Source organism: Halichondria panicea, chromosome 7 (assembly GCF_963675165.1).
Source record: "Halichondria panicea chromosome 7, odHalPani1.1, whole genome shotgun sequence".
NCBI lineage: Eukaryota > Metazoa > Porifera > Demospongiae > Suberitida > Halichondriidae > Halichondria > Halichondria panicea.
The window spans coordinates 3,412,649-3,433,998 of NC_087383.1; the positions used below are offsets into that span (position 1 = coordinate 3,412,649).

The 21,350-nt window shown below is 41.7% G+C and overlaps 1 protein-coding gene and 1 pseudogene across 1 annotated transcript; one reads left to right on the forward strand and one right to left on the reverse strand.

Moving 5' to 3' along the window:
* Window positions 1-46: 46 nt before the first annotated feature.
* Window positions 47-5,982, reverse strand: LOC135339086 (NACHT, LRR and PYD domains-containing protein 3-like). The gene is made up of 4 exons (XM_064535207.1): window positions 5,874-5,982; window positions 4,782-4,855; window positions 4,364-4,696; window positions 47-2,949 (listed from the first exon to the last, which is right to left on the reverse strand). Exons 2-4 carry the CDS (start codon window positions 4,804-4,806, stop codon window positions 257-259), a joined length of 3,051 nt encoding a protein of 1,016 aa, XP_064391277.1. The 5' UTR covers window positions 4,807-4,855; window positions 5,874-5,982; the 3' UTR covers window positions 47-256.
* A 2,599-nt stretch (window positions 5,983-8,581) lies between these two features.
* LOC135338963 (uncharacterized) lies at window positions 8,582-18,694 on the forward strand (annotated as a pseudogene).
* The last annotated feature ends 2,656 nt before the right edge of the window (window positions 18,695-21,350 follow it).

Sequence of the window (21,350 nt, forward strand, 5' to 3'; positions counted from 1 at the left end):
GCATTATGCTGCATATTGCACTTGGCAACAACGTAGCAACGGGATATAAAATTATTATATAGATCTATATATAGCCCATGCATGTGAAGCAATTCATAAAACTTGGTAAAGGGTTACAAGTAAAAAACAAATAATTATTGTGCTGGTCCAATGAGGAGACATACATGACAAAATTGCTATTAATATATATATATGCATGTTGAGCACTATAGGAATCGACTCGCTTTGCTCACCCCAATTATATCACGATTGGTCATCAATTAAGGAAATCGATCTCAGGAAACCCATTTCTCTTCCTCTCTTTGTTAGTCTCCCGGAATACTGACTCGATACAGGATCTTAGGTGATATGGCATGAACAAAGATTTTAGTTCAGAGCAGTGGGTGGTTAGATATCTGGCAAGCATCTTTATTCCGTATACTGTTATTGAGTCATTGCCGTCGATGTACAGTTTTTCAATCTTGCTGATTAGTCCAGTTGATAGTTCCTCGATACTCAGATCAGTCAGTTTACACGTGTTCAAGTCCAAAAATCTCAGAGTCTTATTGACTGCAAGTCCAGCAGCAATGTGACGACAGCTAGTGACTGTGTTCATAGACAAATTAAGATGTTCAAGGGAATTGTTTCTATTCAAAAGTTGATAGAGAGCAGCTCCATTGTTGTCCGATATTTTTAGCGAGCAATTGCTCAGTTCCAGGCTGTTTAATTGTGTGTTAGTTGACAAGGATTTGCATAGATTCTTCAGTTCCCTGTTACCAATAGAATTTCCTGATAAATAAAGGCGTTCAAGAATAGTGTTCGTGCTCAATAGTCGAGGGATTGCTCCGTGATTATCGAGAAATAATGAGCAGTCACGGAGATTCAGATCCTTTAATGATGTATTAGTTGACAAGGATTCACAGAGATTATTCAGTTCAGTGTTACCAATAACATTGTGTGACAAATTAAGGTATTGAAGAGTAGTGTTTGTGCTCAGTAGTCGAGGAATTGCTCCGTGATTGTTGAGAGATAGTGAGCAGTTACAGACAGTGAGATCCTTCAGTGATGTGTTAGTTGACAAGGCCTCACAGAGTATGCTAAGTCCACTGTTGCCAATAGCATTATTAGACAAAATCAATTTGGATATAAAACTTGTGTTCTCCAGCACCTCAGCGATGTGACGTATTCCTTCTTCATGAATATCGTTACCCCAAAGATCCAGACTAATCTGGGAGTGAGAGTGTGAACACTTGGAGAGTCCTCGGGCCAGAAATTTGCAGCCTTGGTCACCAATAGAGCAACTTCTGAGACGCAGCGAGAATACATTACTGGTGTTGGAACAAACTGAAGCAAAATAACCAACAGAGAGGCAGTCAATAGGATTCATTGTAGTGGGGTTAAGATTCAACGCGTGCTTAAGAAGAACATCCACAAACGCATATAGTGACAAATCTTCAGCTTCATACAGACAATGAACAATGGACAACAAGAGGGTTTTCGGCTCACCATATCCTTTCTCTTTCTCACTCTTTACAACCTTTCGGACCAGATCAAAAACAGATGTTGGAAATGGACACAAGAATCGAGGTAGCTTGCTGAGGATTGGTCTACTAGTTCTCAGTTTGGTGATACCAGCATAAAATTGGAAGACTGCATTGAATCGAGGATTAACAAACAGCTTCTGAAACACAGAAATCTGTTGCTTGGAAGACATAAGAGAAATATGGACTGCTGCTAGTAGCTCTTGAATAGACAGGTGGAGAAAGCAGTAGTAAACCAGATGACCGTCGCTAATGATACTGGAAACAGCTTGCAATAATCCAATCTTGGAAATGTCCTTTGGAATGGAAAGAAGGTCCAAATCTCTGTCAGTAAACGTCGCTCTGTTTTCCTCAATCCCATGATATGCAAGTTGACACATTTGTACGGTCTGTGTTCTGATTTCTGAGGGCAGTGAGTCTGGGGATGTGATGTCTCCCACTGGAGTGGTCTTCCCCAACCTATCCTGGAGGTATCTCTTGAGAGAGCTCTGGACAACTGATATGAATAACCCGTGGTTGGATGTGGGGAGTGAGTGGTTATCAGAAAGGAAGCAATTAACGACAATGGAAGCATTGAGGGGGAGGTAGCAGCTGCTTTCTACTACTGGGTTATCTCGAATTCTCTCCAGTAGAGTCTGCACAGCTTGTGAGTCACCTTTCAGACACTCGGTGAGGTACTGCTCTAGTTGATATGGAGTGAACCCCAATACCTCCACCCTGGACGACACTAGTGGGTGGAGCTCAGCCGAAGATGAAGGCCGAGATGTTGCAATCACAGCAGATTCGTGTAGTGGACTTTCTTGTGACATGCCTGGCATTATTAGTTTGTTGATGATTGAGTCTCTAGGGAGGTCAGAAGGAAGTTCGTCCCATCCGTCTAGCACCCACAGTACACCTTTGCCATACAGTGACATAATTGCAGTCTCTGTTTCATTAGCCATCGCTTTGTTTGTGCAGGGAAGTAAGTTAGAAATTGTAATGGCTTCTCTAACAAGTGGATCTCTCAGTCTCACGAGGATTGCAATATCGAACTCTTGGAATAGTTTCCCCTTTGCCCACTCCTGACAAATGTGTAGAGCAAGGGTGCTCTTGCCAGAGCCGGGAGCTCCTTCAATCAACACAAACTGACGCCTATCTCCAATTTTACAGAAAATGTTGGTCAAGTCAACTGGAGTCTTTTGAAATAAAATGTCATCGATTTTTCCTGTCATTGTTAGTCTAACAAATTCATCGTCGATTCCTCCTCTCTGTATCTTCTCCTTCTGAATCATGGCCAGTTTAAACACTTTGTTCGTTGCGACGGGAGGCCATTGTGTGGCTGATGTGGATACTTGTGCTCTGTAGCGACTTTGTAGGTAGTCCCTGTACAAGGACAGCTTGTGGTTCAGCAGGACCCTCTCTCGGGAGGGGGGACACGAGGTGGTGGAGTCTGGGGAAATAAAACAACAGGTGAGTACCATTCCTGGTGATAGTATTACCATAATAAACGAGTGTTGCAAGCGTGCGCTTGCTAATACCATAATAAACGAGTGTTGCAAGCGTGCGCTTGCTAATACCTCTCGCCATGTTTTTGCTTTCGCTCAAAAGTATCAGAGTGTTATAGAAGAGGCAAATAATTTGCAATGTGCTTAGATTGTTTCACAAGAAAGGGGTGTCCACAGCATACTGACCGTCTTAAATGGCCTGTAGCCAAACAGTGGGAGCAACAAGCAGTCTAAAAGAGTTTAATCACAGAATTCAATAAAAGCACTGCGGGTGCTGATGCCTCGGTGGAGGTACCAAAGCTACATAACATAAAACTACTAATAGCTAGCTTTTATACACACATTGATCATAATTATCATGACAAACATCTTTAATTTTGTAGAGTAGTAACACTCGGTGAACAAGTTTTGCTACGGACTCTTCTGAAATGGCTGCAATGGCATTCCAAGTAAGCAAAACTAGGCATAACTCGAGAACGAAGCATTATTTTGCAAATCCATGCACGAATTAAAATATTACTAGAAGCCTATAGAAATTCTTACTTGCACTTAATTCATCCTTGAGCAGCTGTAGTGGTCTACACACAGACACAGACACAGACACACACTACCGTATACCTCGCTTGCGCATGCGCACCGAGGCATGATCACAGAAAGTAGTAACAAGGAGTCTAAAAAGAGTTGTCAGAAAAGGTTGGTTTGTGGCCTACCAGGACCTCAACAAAGAAGAAAATTGATTCTGCCAGGATCTGGGGTTCAAAATGGACTCTCTTACACGTGGTATTGAGCGCGCATGCCATTACATCAAGGAATAAGGGGTGTGTCTGCAAGTTCAATAATGGCCACTAATTAGCTAGCTTCTTTAGCAGCTCTTTCTGACTCTTGTAGCCAACAAAAAGCTATATAGCGCTTTAGTGCAAGGCTAACTTATAAGTTGAATAGAAAGTTTGTGCGAACAGATGAAAATTTTAAAGAGACTGCAACAGCCTTCTATGTGAGTCAAACTAGCCAAAACTCAAGAAAGAAGCTTTAGTTTGCTAATCCATGCACGGATCAAAATCCAAGAGAACGTGGCTAGAAGCCTTTTTGTCGCATTGCAACCGTTGAGCAGTTACAGTTGGAACAGACACACACACAGACACACAGACACACAGACACACACACATGCAGTCAGCTTTACCGTATCCCTCGTGCGGCTACGCCTTGAGGCATAATTAATTGTCTTATAGAGATCTAATGGTATGCAATTTCAGGTTTCAGGTTCCTGCCTGTAATAATTATGGCTACAATTGGTGACGTACGTATGGTATCATAATACCACACTAACCACACTCTCACACATGACATGCACAGACTCACATTTGTCAGACAAGTACTTGCACACTCGAACAGCAACATCTTCTTTGAGCAGGGAGAGTATGATGAGTAGCAGAGCTTGGAAAGTGGCGTCTAGTCCGTTGGTCAGTATCCAGCATTTCAGAGCCAGTAACATTCCCGCCAGAGTGCCATCTACATATGCTCTAGTCCTCACGTCAGTTTGTTCTCCAGGTAAGAGCTCCAGTTTTTCAAGATAGCCTTTGTGAACATTGTCGAAACATGCTGCTAACTCGGGTAGATCTGGTTCCTGTATTGTTGTATTGAGCTGCTCATCAGTCAGTTTCATTTTTGTCTTCAAATCATCAATTGTGAGCTCTGAAAATAGATGCCAAGCACACAAGGTTAGCAATCACCAAAGGGTTTATTTAGTAAACGTTTTTGAAACATGACTGAGCTTTACCTTGGTTCTGCTCTTTAGTGGCCATTCCAGCAAATAAGTCTGTGCCTTGCAGCTAGCTCTCTGAGTCTGAAAATCTAAAATTAAATTGGGTGTTGACTTGCAAAAAAAGTGGGTGTATCTCAGATGCCAAATACTGAGGTACCACAATGACGACACTAACCTAGTTGGGCGGAGTCCAACCAACGCTGCGCTCTGGGTTGGGTATCAGTACACGTAGCAGTTTTGTTCCACCGGTACTTGAGACAGAGTATGAATATTGTTTAATCTTTAAGTGGCTGACAACCGCATGGCTCAGGGGTGCGATATAAAGAAATCAATTAACTATTTGGATGGCTATTCTAGCTGACTGGATCTAGCTATAGTTGTTTTGGAATTCAAGAAAGACCTCAGACTCTTAGAGAAAGTAGAAGAATACTGTAGCCTGTAATATAAGATTTAGTACAGGCAGAAATAAACTTTTTCATAATAGTTAGACATCTAGCACAAGGAGAGGTACAGCCAGCTATAAGACTACCCCAAGGCTTCTGAGAAGCTTTTCGAAGACCAAAGAAGGCATACATAACACAGGTTTTGTCCAAACTAATGATCTAATCTTATTGGTAGCACAACAAAACTTAAAACAAAGACAAGTCCTTTTAATTAATTAATACATACTGTTCAAGCTTCATTCATAGATGCTAAGATAGACTATGCTTCTTTTCTAGTAGCCTAGATATCCAGCAGGAGCTGTTTCTGCATTCTCTAGAGAAATACAGTGTCCCAGCTCGCCTTGTCAGCTAAATTGAGCTGTAAGGTTTCCCACTTGAACGCAGCAATCTGATTGGGCTGCAAATTTCTTGCAGTGGGAACAAAACTGCTACATGTACTGATACCCAACCATGAGCGAAGCGTTGGTTGGACTCCGCCCAACTAACACTAACCATGCACACTCTCACATGACAGACTCACATTTGTCAGATAAGTACTTGCACACTATTATAATTATTATATATATAGATAGTTAATTGTAAACTCTGAAAATAGTATCAAGCACATTATTGTCAAGCATGAACACAAGAGTATAGCAATAAGTAATAAAGTAACTCTTGTTACCTTGGTTCTGCTGCTCTTTAATTAACTTTAGTGGCCATTTTATATCTAGACTCTAGCAAATAAATTATCTGTGGTGTATCTTGTTGGTGCATGTGTGCACATGAGATCAACGTTCATGAGATCAACTCCCACAAGATCAATTTACCAGAGCAACTTTGCATGAGGTCAATTGTTAGTAGATCAACTCTCATAGAATCAACTTTTCATAGGATCAACTTCATGTGCATGTGATCAACTCAGTTTTACAAAAAAACGTTACACTTACAAATTTTACAGTTAAGATGCTTGATGGCTGGTAAAATAAATATACTCTTCAGAGTCATGCCTCATGTGTTGAAGCAGTCAAACAGTGTTTGTATGGATTATTCTCTTTTATTTTGCGTCTCTATGGCCGAGATGTAGCTACAAACATGCATGTAGCTCTGAATCTTTGTTTTGGTTGGATGTACTCAATCCATATATTAATCGGATGCCTGTTGATTGAATTTTTGCAGCTTCCATTATACTGTTCGGTACTACAGGCTGTACGGCTGCATGGATAAGAATTTGACACAGCACCTTTAAAGTGTGGGCCATTGACTTGAGTGGGTGTTGGTTATTAGAGGGCCTATAGGATTACATAGTTGGCACGAGATTCATTACACACCATAGTAGCTAGTATCCTAGCTCTAAGCTATTATTTTCACCACCTCACTGAAATTTGAGTGTAACGTACCCTATTATAACAAACACCTTCGGAGGAAAATTTCAGGCCATTATACAGGGGTTATTTCGTACTAACGATGAATTTTTTCGTTGTTGGTTCTGGGGCCTGGGCTGATGTGATTGAAAGTTAATGTTTCCTGAATTCTTGATGATTGAGCCATTGCGAATGAGCGCGCGTGCATTGTGCTAAATCTATATAATAGACTGCATGGGGCTTATTATTACTCAATACCTGTCAACCTTTGGCATGGGCGCACATGCACAATAGTAAATTAGCTAAAAAAGTGAGGCCAACACCTTTAAAAAGTATTTCTGGATAACAAGATTAGAGTTGATTTCAGTTGATTTCAGGAGTTGAGTTGATCCTATGAAAAGTTGATTCTGTGAGAGTTGATCTATATATTGACAGTTGACCTCATGCAAAGTTGCTCTGGTAAGAATTGATCTCGTGGGAGTTGATCTCATGAAAGTTGATCTCGTGTTGGTATAGAATCTAGGTGTGACCATGAAAATATTTGTGAGAAGCCTGGATCTACAATGATTATGATCACTCTGCAACCTTGGTGAGGTATTGAGAGTGGAAATTCAATGTTTTGATCCACATGAGGGCGTTATTATGTATCATATACAATTACTGCACAAACGTCAGCCAATTATGTGTGGTCTATGCAGATCTAGTTGCTCTGCCTGCATTCAAGCATCCCAATGTTTACCTTGTACAGTATAGACAAGACCACCGGCACACAAAAAATGACATGCATCACCCACTCCCCACGACACAGAACCCAGGGTTACAGTGAGCACTGCAGTGGATGAGAGAGTATCTCACAACACACATCCTATTTATAGTACGTTATACATTGATCGATACATAATTTAAGTGGAACGTTTAATTATGAAGTTCAAGTGTATGTATACATGTACAATTTAGTAGTGTGCATCATAATGGATACAGTAGGACTTTCGTTAATAATCCGGTAACACTTGAGACAGTGCTGTTTGGCCGCAGTAGCGAAGTGGCTGCATTTCAGAAAATAGCCGCAGCAAAAAAGCAGTCCTGCCTCGAATATAATGACTAATTTGCGGTAAGTTCTGTCTCGAGGTTAATGAATCATTATTCTTTCTATTTCAGTTTTTTTCCAAACCACACCCAAAACGTCATATCCGGCCTAGTTTGGGGCGCCATGCAGTGACTGACCAGTATACGGAATAGCGAGTGGCTGCATGCATTTCAGGGCGAGTTTTGTGCACTGTATATGATAGTGTGTTTTTTCCACTGTGGAAAAAAATACTTGACTAATTTCTGTCGTGTTTTGTCATTATTAGGGGTTGGTAGATTATGCTATTGGCTTCATTTCCGGTTACCTACAAATAGATCCTGTCCATGCTAATTATATCTCGAAGTTATATAATAAAAAGTTGGACTTGAGGAACTCATGCAATAAAGTGTACACGATGAACTCAAATCAAAACATGTTTATTCTCACGAAAATTACCATAAGGCCACTCCAAGTGACACTCTGGTTTCTGGTCCTGAATTTTCTAATTGCACGCGGGCGGGCGGCTTTTCTCATTATGTCATTATCAATTTCACTTTATGAATCTATCACACTATTTTGTGCCACATGGACCATTCTGCGCATGCGTAGTAGAAATAATGAGATAGAAATCCAAGAATAAAATCTGATGCGGGCGGTGGACCAGAAACCAGAGTATCACTTGGAGTGGCCTAACATAGTTTTACGGTATAGTGTGCATGTACCGTGCTATCCGGATTCACTGCTTTCACTTGCATAAATGATGTGTTTGGAACCTCGGCTACAACAGACACACTCTGTATGAGGAGCTGGCCCATATAATGGTGAGTCGCTGTCCTGCAGTACGTATTGGAGTACACTGCACAATAATTATTGCAGAATAACTTATAGGCATTCGAAAATCAATGTGACCATGCATGCATGCCTCAATCTAGAGGGTATAAAGAAGAAGATAATGTGTAACCTCTGCACTTCGAAGTAGGAGGAACTGGTCAACAGCAAGAATGTCAGAATAATTATTCAACACCATTTCTCAGGTATAGATCTACTTACTGTACCTACAAAAGTTACAAATCTAAATGGTGTATCTTTATGCCTCGGTGCGCATGCGCAAGCGAGGTATAGTATAGACTAGACTGGCGGCGACAGCCCCTCGTGTACCGCGCTACACGCTCGGGCGGCTGTCGCCGCCAGTCTAAGTATAGACTACGGTAGTGTGTTTGTGTGTGTCTGTGTACGTGTGTGTGTGTGTCTGTGTACGTGTGTGTGTGTGTCTGTGTACGTGTGTGTGTGTGTCTGTGTACGTGTGTGTGTGTGTCTGTGTACGTGTGTGTGTGTGTCTGTGTGTGTGTGTGTCTGTGTGTGTAGACTGTTTCAGCTGCTCAAGGATCAATGAAGTGCAAGTAAGAGTTTCTATAGGCTTCTAGTCATGTTTTCTTGGCTTGGTATTTGAGGATTTGCAAAATAAAGCTTCGTTCTCGAGTTATGCCTAGTTTTGCTTACTTGGAATACCATTGCAGCCTTTTCAGAAGAGTCCGTAGCAAAACTTGTTCACCGAGTGTTGCTACTCTACTTAGTAGCAAGCTCTGCACTAGAACGCTAGCTATTGGTAGCTGCAAGAGTGAGAAAAGAGCTGCAAGGCTCTGCTGACTTGCAGCCATTAATTTTAGGCTTGAACTTTTGGCATCGATCGTTTTAACAAGGATCATCGTCGATCATTACCCACTCTTTGAGTTTCCTGTGATTCTGGATTCTGCATGCAGCAAAATTAATCATAATCAATGTGTGTATAAAAGCTAGCTATTAGTAGTTTTATGTTATATAGCTTTGGCACCTCCACCGAGGCATCAGCACCCGCGGTGCTTTCATTTAGAACCAGCTTTGTTGGCAAACAGCTATAATGTAGAGATATTTGTTACTAAGTTGACGCTTAATTAAAATATGGCACTTAGCATGTGCTTACAGCTATATACCGTATAGCGGGTATATTTTGAGGGTGTAAATTTTCGCGGATGGACCATTACAAAGGATTTCGCGGATTTTATTTTCGTGGTCTGAGTTCCAGCCTTTTGGCGCATGTGCACATCAACATGCAGCTGTACCTCCACACCGTTAGCCTTGAATCCATAATACTGAACACGCCTACTATTCATAAATTTTCGTGGGTATAAATTTTCGCGGTACAGGCTCAATCCGCGAAAACCGCGAACATTTATACCCTCGAAATATACCCGCTATACGGTATAATTATACATTATAGTGCAAACATGTATACTAGGTGATCTTGACGGTTTTCCATGTGTTTGGTCTCTGTATTTTACAGCTGCATCTAGACAGTAATATAATATTATACAGTGGAACCTCGATTATTTGGACACCTTGGTTCCAGAGGCAGGCCGGGTAACAGAATTCCAGATAATCAAATACCGTATAGCGGGTATATTTTGAGGGTATAGATGTTCGCGGTTTTCACGGATTGAGCCTCTATCGCGAAAATTTATACCCACGAAAATTTATATCTTTATTGAATAGTAGGCGTATTATTGACCACACCTATCGACAATAAGAGGTGCCTCACCGTTATAGCCTATAATAGGCTAGGCTTGGATTCGAGGCTAACGGTGTGGAGGTACAGCTGCATGTTGATGTGCGCATGCGCCAAAAGGCTGGAACTCAGGCCACGAAAATAAAATCCGCGAAATCCTTTGTAATGGTCCATCCGCGAAAATTTATACCCTCGAAATATACCCGCTATACGGTAGATAATCCACCCACATAATTATTGCATGCAAGTAGTTGTTTGTGGAAAGCTTAGATGCTTATACACTTTTTTCGCTGGAAAGCGAGCGAGCTAAAGCTCAGCAAGCAGGATTTAAGTCCAAGTCCACCTCATCTAGGTATCAGTATGATCAGAAATAATAGCGTGTCAAAAGAGCTTCCAGGTGGATATCACCAGCTATAGTATAATTATTCTTACTATTATTATCAGTAATAAGTACTGTACGAGAGCTAGCGCTCAAAATGTTATTTTGCATAAGTGCATGGAAAGCACTTCAATTGAAATTTAGCATGCTCTTAGTATCAAGATACGAGTAAGCACTAATAATTCAGTTTCTATATATATATTAGTGTTGTAGACATTTAGCCATGATTTTTGGATTTTGATTTGTAAATTTGCAAAACAATGCTTCTTTTCGAGTTATGGCTAGATCTAGAAAGAAATGTGACTTGTTATAGCGCTATATAAGGTAGGTTTACAAGAGTGAGAAAACAGCTGCAAAGCTAAACCATTTAATAATTATAACTATAGTGAATCTAACATACACCCCTTTAGACTTTCATCACACTATTATGTATATACGTCTAAGCTCCTTGACAGTCCTAGTGCATAATTGTATCTCCTCACAGCCATGCATGCAAGTTTTTTTTTCATTGGGATAGTTACTGTAAATTAATTATTCAAACCAGTGACTCTCTTGACTCATCAATATAAATGCATTAATTGAAAACTGTTTAACAGAAAAAAAATTGACCAAGACAATTTGCATCGAAACTGCTTGTGTAAATATAATAGTATTTGCTGACTTCACTTGCCCTATATGATGGGTTTTGCCTATGCATAGAACAATCTTATATAACAATACATCACTATTTTCCTGTAGAACTGTCTAGGTCCACTATGGGAAGCAACCCTTCAGAGTACGATGGCGTCAACTGTGGAATATGTGGGCGGGGTCTACCCCCCTGCAAGAACTGGAGTGGCTTTACTCTGCAAACCATTGACCGCTTAGTCTGAGTAGACCAAGTTTATGTCTTCCTAGGGGGCCAATACTACCGAGTCCAAGGCCTACCCTCCTACTATTGTCCGACAGATTTTTGGGATCCTAAACGGAAATTCGAAAAAGAGAAAGAGGAAAAAAACAGTCGTGAAGAAAAAGAGAGACGTCAGAAAGAGAAGGAAGAACGTTGGGTCGAGGAAGAGCTAAGGAAAGAGGCGGAACTTCAGGAGGAATTCCAGCAGCACTTGGAAAACCAACAGGCAATGTATGATCGTCGGCAGTGATTGGAGTAATATGATGATGCCAGCGCGCATGTCCAGACTTTTCAAACCCAGTTATCAACCAATGCCAATACCAATAGAGGAAGAAATAATAAAAGAGGAAGAGCGAAAACAACGGGAGGAACTGAGACGAGAGGAGGAACTTCAACAGCACTTGGAAGAAAAGGAGCCAGAATATGGTCGTGTTTCGCCAGTTGATTTTGGCTGTGGTTCGGGTGATATGAGAATGTCGGTGCGCAGACCTTTCTTACCCAGTAAGAACTCTCAAGTTCAAATACATCCACCTTTCTTACCCAATGATAACACTCTAGTTCCAGTACCTCCACCGGTACAACCAGTGCATCCACCATACATTCCCGATGCTACACCAATACCCGACAACATTCCCGACAACATTCCCGATGATACACCAAATGAAGAAACCTATATAGTTACCACTGACCTTGTTAACGCTGTCAGCACCATTATTGAAAATCTCGGATATGAAACAAATCGACCGCTTAGCAATTGGTGGTTGAAGGCAGCTCAAACACTCTTTCTCACTCATTACATGCAGTCCAACAGTTTTTCCTCTGCTGAGAAAGACCAGCTTCTCGATTTTTTAGCTTTCCTCCAGACAGACCTGGGAGACGACGATTGCCTTGTACTTGCGGGAAGTCTTGCGCACCTTGCCGAAATCCAACCTATCGATATGGCAACTAAATTTACCTTTGACGCCTCTCTTCCCCTGACAGCGATAATGGCTACCATTTTACTGCAAACAAAATCATACGATGGCTGGCCGAGTGGTGGGGCCTCCCTGTGGGTCCAGCGTTGTCTGTATACATACGTGATGGCTAACACCGACGATGAAGTCATGCCAAAAATTTACCTAAAAATGGCAGGCGAGGATTGGGTAAAGGAGCAATATATGACTTTCTTTAAGTCGTGTAATAAGCTACTGCCAGACGACGATCACAAGAAACGTTACACTTGATTCAGACGTATCGTGTGAAGAGTAGATTTGCCATGCAAGCTCTGAAAAATTCTCCTCAAACCTTACTCTCAGTTGTAGAATGAAATTAAGAGTGAGCTTCCTCGAGGTGTATACGATATATCCTTGAACAACCGACATCTGTTCAGTTTAATAGCATAGCAGTAGTTGCTCAACGAGTTTTTACCGATCTTGCCAAGTTACCCATTGCTACCAATTATGAAGAATATCTCCAGTCTAATCTGACTAAGAGCAAAGCAATCTTTCAAAATATTGGGAGCTACCTAATCTTAACATACGAAATGGCTGAAGCCATCCATGGTCACTCTCTGCTGTGCCTGCCAAAAATTCAAAGGATGGTACCCCCGCCGCCCACAGATAATGGCTCTCCTACTCCTGGTGTGGGGTGATAAACTCGACATCAACTTACTTCTTGAGGTAATGACTGGTGAAGGAAAGTTCCTGATTGTGGTATTGTTTGCCGTAATTCTTGCACACCAGAACAAACATGTCGATGTGGTGACCAGTTCCCCTATCTTGGCTGAGCAAGACGTGAAAGAATGGGAGGAGTTCTTCCAATACTTTGGAATAACGGTCAGCCACAACACGACCATCAACAGAGATGAAAATGCTGACATGGATGAAGTATTGACCGATTGCTACAAAAAGCAAGTTGTCTACGGCACGGTGGGTAATTTCACTGGTGACATACTCCGTCAAGAATTCGAGCAGAAAAATATCAGACAAGGCCGAAGATTTGATGCCGTAATCGTGGACAAAGTGGATATGCTGATGCTAGATGAAGGTGTTCAATTCACCTACCTCTCCCACAAAGCAGCCCTTTTGCAGCACATTGAGCCAGCCGTCTGGTGAATGATTGGACCACTGAATCTAACCAGGACCACCGATGGAGAAATCCTCTATGCTGGAAGTCCCAATCTATTCACTCAAGCCATTTACGAATCTCTCGACCCGGAAATTTCTCCTCACGAACAGATCCTGTTAATTGCAACTAATTTGCAAATTTTTACAGAGATTCAGTACGAAACATTAATGGATGAAGATCAAGAAGCTAAGAAGATAACCATTGCAGACTTTACAATCGATCAAAACCTTGCATTAGTATCCGGCCTGGCTGATTATGAAAACATGCCTGAGTTTAAGGCCTACACTATCAATAATGTGGGGGCATTGAAGGCCGTTACTACAGTCGAATATGACTATTTTGCTGAGAAGCTCCTACTGCTTGGGAACGGTCTGGCTTGCATACTCAATACTCGCGATGAAATCATTGACAGAGGCACAGAAATCATGAAAACCAAGATGAATTTTTCCGATGCAGAGAGTGACGCAACGATAAGGCTACCAAAACACTTGCAAGATTTTGTCATTAGTCAACTCTCAGTCTATGTGGAAAATGCCCTACTTGCCCTTCACATGGAAGAATACAGAGAATATGCCATCACGAAAGGTATGATAATTCCAGTCGATTTAAAACAGCTGAGTTATGGAGGTCAATAAGAAGTGGGGAAGCGGACTCCAGCAGATGCTCGAGATGAAACACAATCTCTCCTTGACTCCCATTTCTCTAGTGACCAACTTCATGTCCAACGTGGAATTCTTCTCGAGATACAAGGAAGAAGGAGGTATTTACGGCATGTCTGGAACACTAGGACTAGACGAACAAAGCAACACCACTACCATCCTCCAGGAGCTATACAATACTAAAGTGGGTACTGTCGGGACTTTCAAAGTTCAAAAACTAGTGGAAGAACCCGCTGTGATTGTGGAGAGCCATGAAAAATGGTTCAAGACGATTGTCAACACTGTCAGAGAAGAAAGCCAAGAAGTTGCACCCTGGAAAAAAGGAAGAGCCTCACTCATTCTCTGTGAAGACATTAGAACAGCCGAATACTTTAAGGGCTACTTTGTGGATACTGAGGACTGGCCAGAGGACAAAGTGTACCTGTACGCTCACAGTAACTCCAAGCAACTCTCCAGCATCGATAAGATGTTTGGTCCTGGTGAAATCATCATTGCCACTAACCTCACCGGTAGAGGTACTAACATCAAAGTGACGGATGAAGTCAATGCAAGTGGTGGTCTGCTCTGTCTGATGACATTCCTTGCTCGAAACAGGAGGGTGGAGTTACAAGCCTTTGGTCGAACAGCCCGGGGGGGGCAGCCTGGATCTGTTCGTTGCATTCTTAACTACGCTGCAATGCCAGCACAGTACTATGGGATGACTATGAAAGAGATCTAAAGTTTGAGGGCTGAGAATGAATCAATTCGTCTCAGAGAGCTGATAGATAGCGACGTCAAAGAGGTTGAAGCCAAGGAAAAACTGTTTAAAGAATATTGCCGATTCCTGACACACATATATGGTATGTGTGGACAAAGAATATAGGACAAAACTGTCATAATTGACTCGTACAATGAGATGTGGGCTCAGTGGCTGATGATGAGAAGCGATAAAGTGGAGATGCTTCTGACGGAGGACCTACTTTGTGAGCTGATGGCAACCACCAGATATTGGAACCAAGGTATTATTGCCAACCTCCAGGATAAAACACTCGTCGATAAATGGCAAGGAAAGATGGAAAGAGACGAGCTACCTAATTGGACCCCTTTAATTCCAATCTTCCCTATTTTCGTTCCCACTCTGGCTGTTACAAATTTCTATCACTACATCCAGTACGGCAACCGGCTTCTCGCCGCCATAACAGAGGATAAAGAGGCGTGGGTAGCGGTGTCTCCTTACTCAATGAGCATAGCGTTTGAGCCACGATACTCTACCATTGCTTACTACAACCGTGCCTACGCTATGATCATTGCTGAAGTCGAGGGAAATAAGGCTTTAGCCAGGGCAGATATTGAAGCTGCTGTTACGGGTCTCGACGTATATATTGGTGAGGTGTCTACAGTGATCCAGTGTGTGGCCACTGTTGGACAAACAAAATTGTTTGAGCAAAGAAAAGCTAATGATTTCGGTGAGGGACATTTAAAAGCTGACATGAATACTCAGATCCAAGCTCGTTTTGAGATCCTTCAGTTCCTTTGGGAGAAAATGCAAGAAGCCATTAAAAAATCGACTCAATCAGTGGAGACATCATTGCCAAGCCTGTTGGCGGACACAGACCACACCATTTCCATGGAGCTTGCCAGAATGTGGGCACTCGGGTTCGAGTTTGTGTACATGATTGAAGAGAAACCTCGTTTTATTTGGGAAGCACTGATTGTGTTCTTATTGGATGTGGCTCAGATTGTGGCTGGTGTGCTGTTGACAGTGTTCAATGCAGGGGCTGCAGCACAGTTTGGAATGGGCCTCATTGGAGAAGGTATCTCTGACTGCATTGACGGTATTGAGGGTATGATTACTGGAGAATTCAGTTGGGCAGAGTGGGGCATCTCTAAGGCAACTAGCATCGCTCTGTCCCTCGTTACAGGAGGTGTGAGTCGTCTCGCTTCCACTGGACTCAAAGCTATCAAGGCTGGCTACAAGGCTGCTAAGCGAGCTGGAAAAACACTCAAGTCCATTCCCAAGATGGTGAGCAGTACTACCAAGAGTGCTGCTAAAGCAAACCTGAAAACTGCTTCCAAGTATGTGGCAAAGGAATCTGTCATGCAAGGAGTTTCATATGGAACTTCTAAAATCTTGAACTTGGCTGTCAATGAAGTTACTAAGTTGATTGGAGAAAACCTGAAGGAGAGTTTTGTTGGAATAATTTGTACGTCTTTCACTTCTGGCTACCTGGAAGAGGTGGTCGATGGCAGGTTCATTGCTGAGCTGACAACATACTACAAGGACAAAGCTAACGTTCCAGCCTTCATGTTGAGCAGTGGCAAAAATATTTTTGACAATGTAGGGGAAGCTGTCACTAGTAAACTCAACACCAACTCCGAAATAAAAGAGCGACTAGCTACAACATCCATGGATCTATTCGCACAGCTTTCACAGAAAAGCAAAAAGCTGAAAGGGATTGCAAACTTTGCACAATCTGTCACCGTTATGACGATAGTGACTGACACAGTGGCCAGCTTAGGTTTCCTAGTGGAGATGTTTCCAACGAAAATGGAAGATGTTTGCCGGAAATTCATAAAAGATGAGAAGATTTTATTGTCCGGAAAGTCTGCTGATCCTTTCAGAGGATACAGCTGCGCCCAAAAATTCAAGAGAACGATCTTGCTGATCACGTTGGTAATGTCTTTGCCGACTCAGTTGCAATTCTTTTGCAGGGAAAACTGCGTCCACTTGTCAGCTCAATGTCAAATAGATTCAAAAAGTTGTAGGAAACTATGTGCTTAAAACAGATAAAACAATTGAAGATATAAAAAGTATTCAAAATGCCAATTATATACGTGCAGTTAGTGTTGATACTGGTTACGGACGTGTCAGCAACATAACAGTAGCCAAGGCCTACGCCAAGAAGATAGCTAGCTCTGACACTCCTGATTATCTGATGGAGCTGAGAGTAGCTGCTGAACACTATGGTCAGAAGGTCACCATCTACACTGAGAAAAAAGAAAAACTCATCAAAGATACCGTCATTAATCCGTCCAATGAGAAGACACAAGATGAGATTAAATTGGTGTATATCCCCCCACCTAACCCCAATTCTGTTGGCCACTATGACGTTTTGATCAATGGAGTTCGTAAGAGAGTTGAAGCTGACCAGAGCAACTGTCTGTTCCACGCATATGCATTCTCACGAAAACCCGACCTCACGCGCTCACAGCTCAAACAAGAGGCTGTGTGGTTGAGACAGACAGTTTCTGATGACATTTCCAGTAATCCCAGCAAGTTTGCCGAGCATATCAGGCTCAGAGTTGATATGGACAATCTTCGCAGAGGCAATCGGTTTGCCCTGATTGGAGCCGGACCACCAAATGAAGCAACAAAGGTTCTGGATGGTTTCTACAAGCAAGAATTGAAGGGAGATAAGGTTTACACTATGTACGGGCAAGAAAATGGTGTCAAGTGCAAGGCCTGGAGAATGTACAACAAAAAGCTCACTCTCGATGCTAATGGTGTCGTTCAAGAGGCAGATGCTCGACTGACAGACTTCGAAGTTACGATGGATGGCCTCAATCTAGCAGATGCTGCTGGAAAGCGTTGCTGGGATACCAAGCCGGTGGTGGGAATGATAAACCGTCCCAAAGGTGACCCCAAAGATTCTGAAGTCTCATATCATTTGTGTCCTAGCCATGCAAGGGGGAGCTAATGCAGGAGACCAGTATGCCAACGCTGTACCTGCTAGCGTACATTACAACAACCTTGAGAAGTACATCTGGACTAACCAATGCAGAAGATACTAGGCAATAATGACTTCTCAATGACCATGAAAGGATATTGTGGAAGTTTAGATGAACGGGCATATGACGGAAAGCGAGATATAGATGCTCCAACAAAAGCATTGTTGTCTAAGAGGTTTGCCTTGATTGAAAAAGTTGAGCCAAGGGCGTACAGACTGCTAAGTTCGTCAAAATTCACTGTGAAGTTACCACCTAGAGTCACTTTAACTGCGAAAGACATTGATGATTTAAGTGAAGCTACATACCAGAAAGATACAGATATTGGAACCGATGCTGACCTTGCTAATCGAACAGTAACCATTGTCATGCCTACAGATAACGAGCTGTTCATACCTACTGACCTCACCTTGTTGCAGCCCAACGGTGAGCTCTATCCTGGTGAGCTGACCACAGCAAAGTTGAAGCAAAAAAAGCTGACGATTAACAAGTCCCCATACTACCGGGTCAAGCCCAAGGGCACTAAAACGGTACAAGACAAGCTTGATTTTGCAAAAGAGTTTGCCAAGTTCTCCGTTTGAAACTGCATTTTGAACATAAAAAAACACATTTTAGCTAGCTATTTTGTTAGTCTTACCTAGTCACTAGGCTGGTGTATTATGTAGGGTTCAAGAGCCAAGAGTTAGTGGTAGATCAAACATAGAGCAAGTTTTATACCCTAGAACTTATTACTTATAACTACTTAGTATAGTTCTATAGTGACAGTTATTATATAGTATCAGAGCTTATGCTGAATTTGTACAGTAGCTATAGGTCTTAACATTGTTGGTGAAATAACTATCTTTGCAGCTCATTTACTGGGCATTAATGACAGTTTATGTGGTATATAGGGATGGAGTACTGGAGCACCATAATAATTATTGCATGGAAGGTTGACAGTGTTTTTAGCTACCACGCAAATTCCTACGTTTTGCTACTTTGCTGACGTAAGAATCCCTGATCTGTGATTTGTGATATCACAAATCATCTTGTCGTTATTTACTATATACATCCAAAGCTCACGTGATGTCTACCGGTAAAATCATTATGTGTCACAGGGACATGCATGCATGCACTGCAGGGACGTGGAAAAAAATCCACGCCTAACACATTTGCCACTTATGTATCTCAGAAACGCCAGTAGTTGAACTTTCAGCACCTGTATAATTATACCAATCACATTCCTTTAGTTCGGAAGATATTCAAAACATCTACTCTCCTTGGTTGTTGCACTGTACATGTATAGCTAATACACAATCACTTGTCACCATTAAGTGTAATAATTGGAGTTGTCACTCTTTCTGCCACGTCCGATACTTCACTGTACCATTGTGATTCGATTGACAAAAAATGTTTTGCACTCTTCAAACATCCTATTCACATAATTATTATACTAGCTGCGTGCACCATGATCATTATATAAGAGTTTATCTTTGCGAGGTAACGCGATAGTGGTGACAGATGACTGGTGACCCTTGGAAACTCATATTCATGCACGCAAAAGCCCATAATATTATTGCATCAAAACACTAAAACAGCAAAAAAAGAATCAAAGGATATAGTTTTTATTCCATGCATACAGTAGTCTAACTAAACATTGTCCTCATCAGCTAACAGAGGTTCACTGTCTTCAAATGAATCCTCTTGTTCGTTTGAAATATATATCTCCGAATATTCAATCATTGTTGGAGTTGTAATTCTTTCTGCAACGTCCGATACTTCAATGTGCGAGCGATTCATTGACAAATTTCTCAGCTTTGTAGGCACTTTAGATAGAAGAAACTGCTTACAAGTGGGGAATCGGTTGAGCACATGATATACGAAAACAACTCCAAACTGTAGATAAGCAAATACAACAAGTACACCACTGTACACCTCACGTCTGTCAATTTGATTATCAGAGAAAAAGAAATAGCCACTGAATAAAAGCAACAGATTAAGCACAAGTGCTTCGTCTAACAAATTCTGCCACTGACCACGAAAAGGTTTAAATTGCAATTGGAGAAACAACAAAGAAGCACACAAGATAGTCATGACAACAATATTCGTAGGAGCAGGAACAAATGAGGCAACAAAAATTGGTATCCACCGAAGACAAAGTCTAAAAGAGAGCCACCATTTAAACTTAGGTTTGAAAGGAGCCCAAAATGTATCGAGTAGGGGTTTTAGCTTGTTAAAGAAGCGAACCTTGTACGCAAGACATGGTGAGATCATTAGGAATTGAAATGGGATGATATAGAGTAGAATAATCCAAATTGCCAGAACAGAGAGCACTGCATGGAGGCCACTGAAATACGTTACATTTGCATCAAAATACCATCTTATGTACACTTCACCATCCAGTGTTGTGACTCTAGTGAAGGAGATGATTTCAACACAGGTTTCCAGAAGGCTAGTGTAACAGATAACTAGAAGAGTAGCCACAACTTTGCTTGGTGCAAACTGGTCGGGCCAAGGCAGCTGCTTGCATCGAATAATCAGGGATAGCAAAACTGTCAAAGAGAATAGGTACACAATATAGAGCAGGTGTAGGCCCATTGCTGTTAAATTGGTCATACCATCGTAAAAACAAGCAGGAATACCAAAGTTTTGACTAATCCAAGCCGTAAGGAAAAATGCTCCTGTGCCATGTTCTGATGGAACGAAAAATACTGCATACAAGTGCACAATATTACTGTAGAAAAGCACTGCATTAAGATAGCCTTCAGTGATAGTGATTCTTAATAAAGTTATCCCAGCAACAGTCAAAATCCCAGTAATGAGAAACAAGACAACCAGAAATAAGCTGTAGTTGGTGCATTCTTGGCACTGATTGGAACCCAACATGGCGCTGTGGTTAGTCATACAAGCACCACAGCCAACTCCGCGCCGATTAAGCCCAGTTGTACATTTAAAATCGAAGTCATTGTTAGAAATAGTAACGATATCGGCTTTACAGTAGTTTTCATTGCACATCGTCAAAACAATCGTTGAGTTCTCATTCTCATTGTTAATTGGTCCAAACCAAACAGTACCGGGAGTACTAACAAAGCCACTTTTTACATCACATAAGATGTTTGCTCTAGATAAGCTATCATCACATGTACATTGCTTGCGTATATTGTTAAACTGAAATCCAATCAAGCACGGTAAAAGTGTCACCTCAATTTCAGTATGAGGAATGGTGCTGCGATCATCTACTGCATATATGGATAGCGTTACAGTCTGATCCGGTATACATTGTAGAGAAAGGGACACTACAGCCAGTTTGGTATCATCACTAACAAACCAAGGGGCATTACTCACAATATCTGCATCTCCTTGCACAACAGCTGCATTTACAATACCAGTTACTGGTTGGTGGAATTTGTCCAATAATTTAACTCGCATTTGAAATAGTTGTCCTGGCATTACTGATACATTACCAGCTGTAA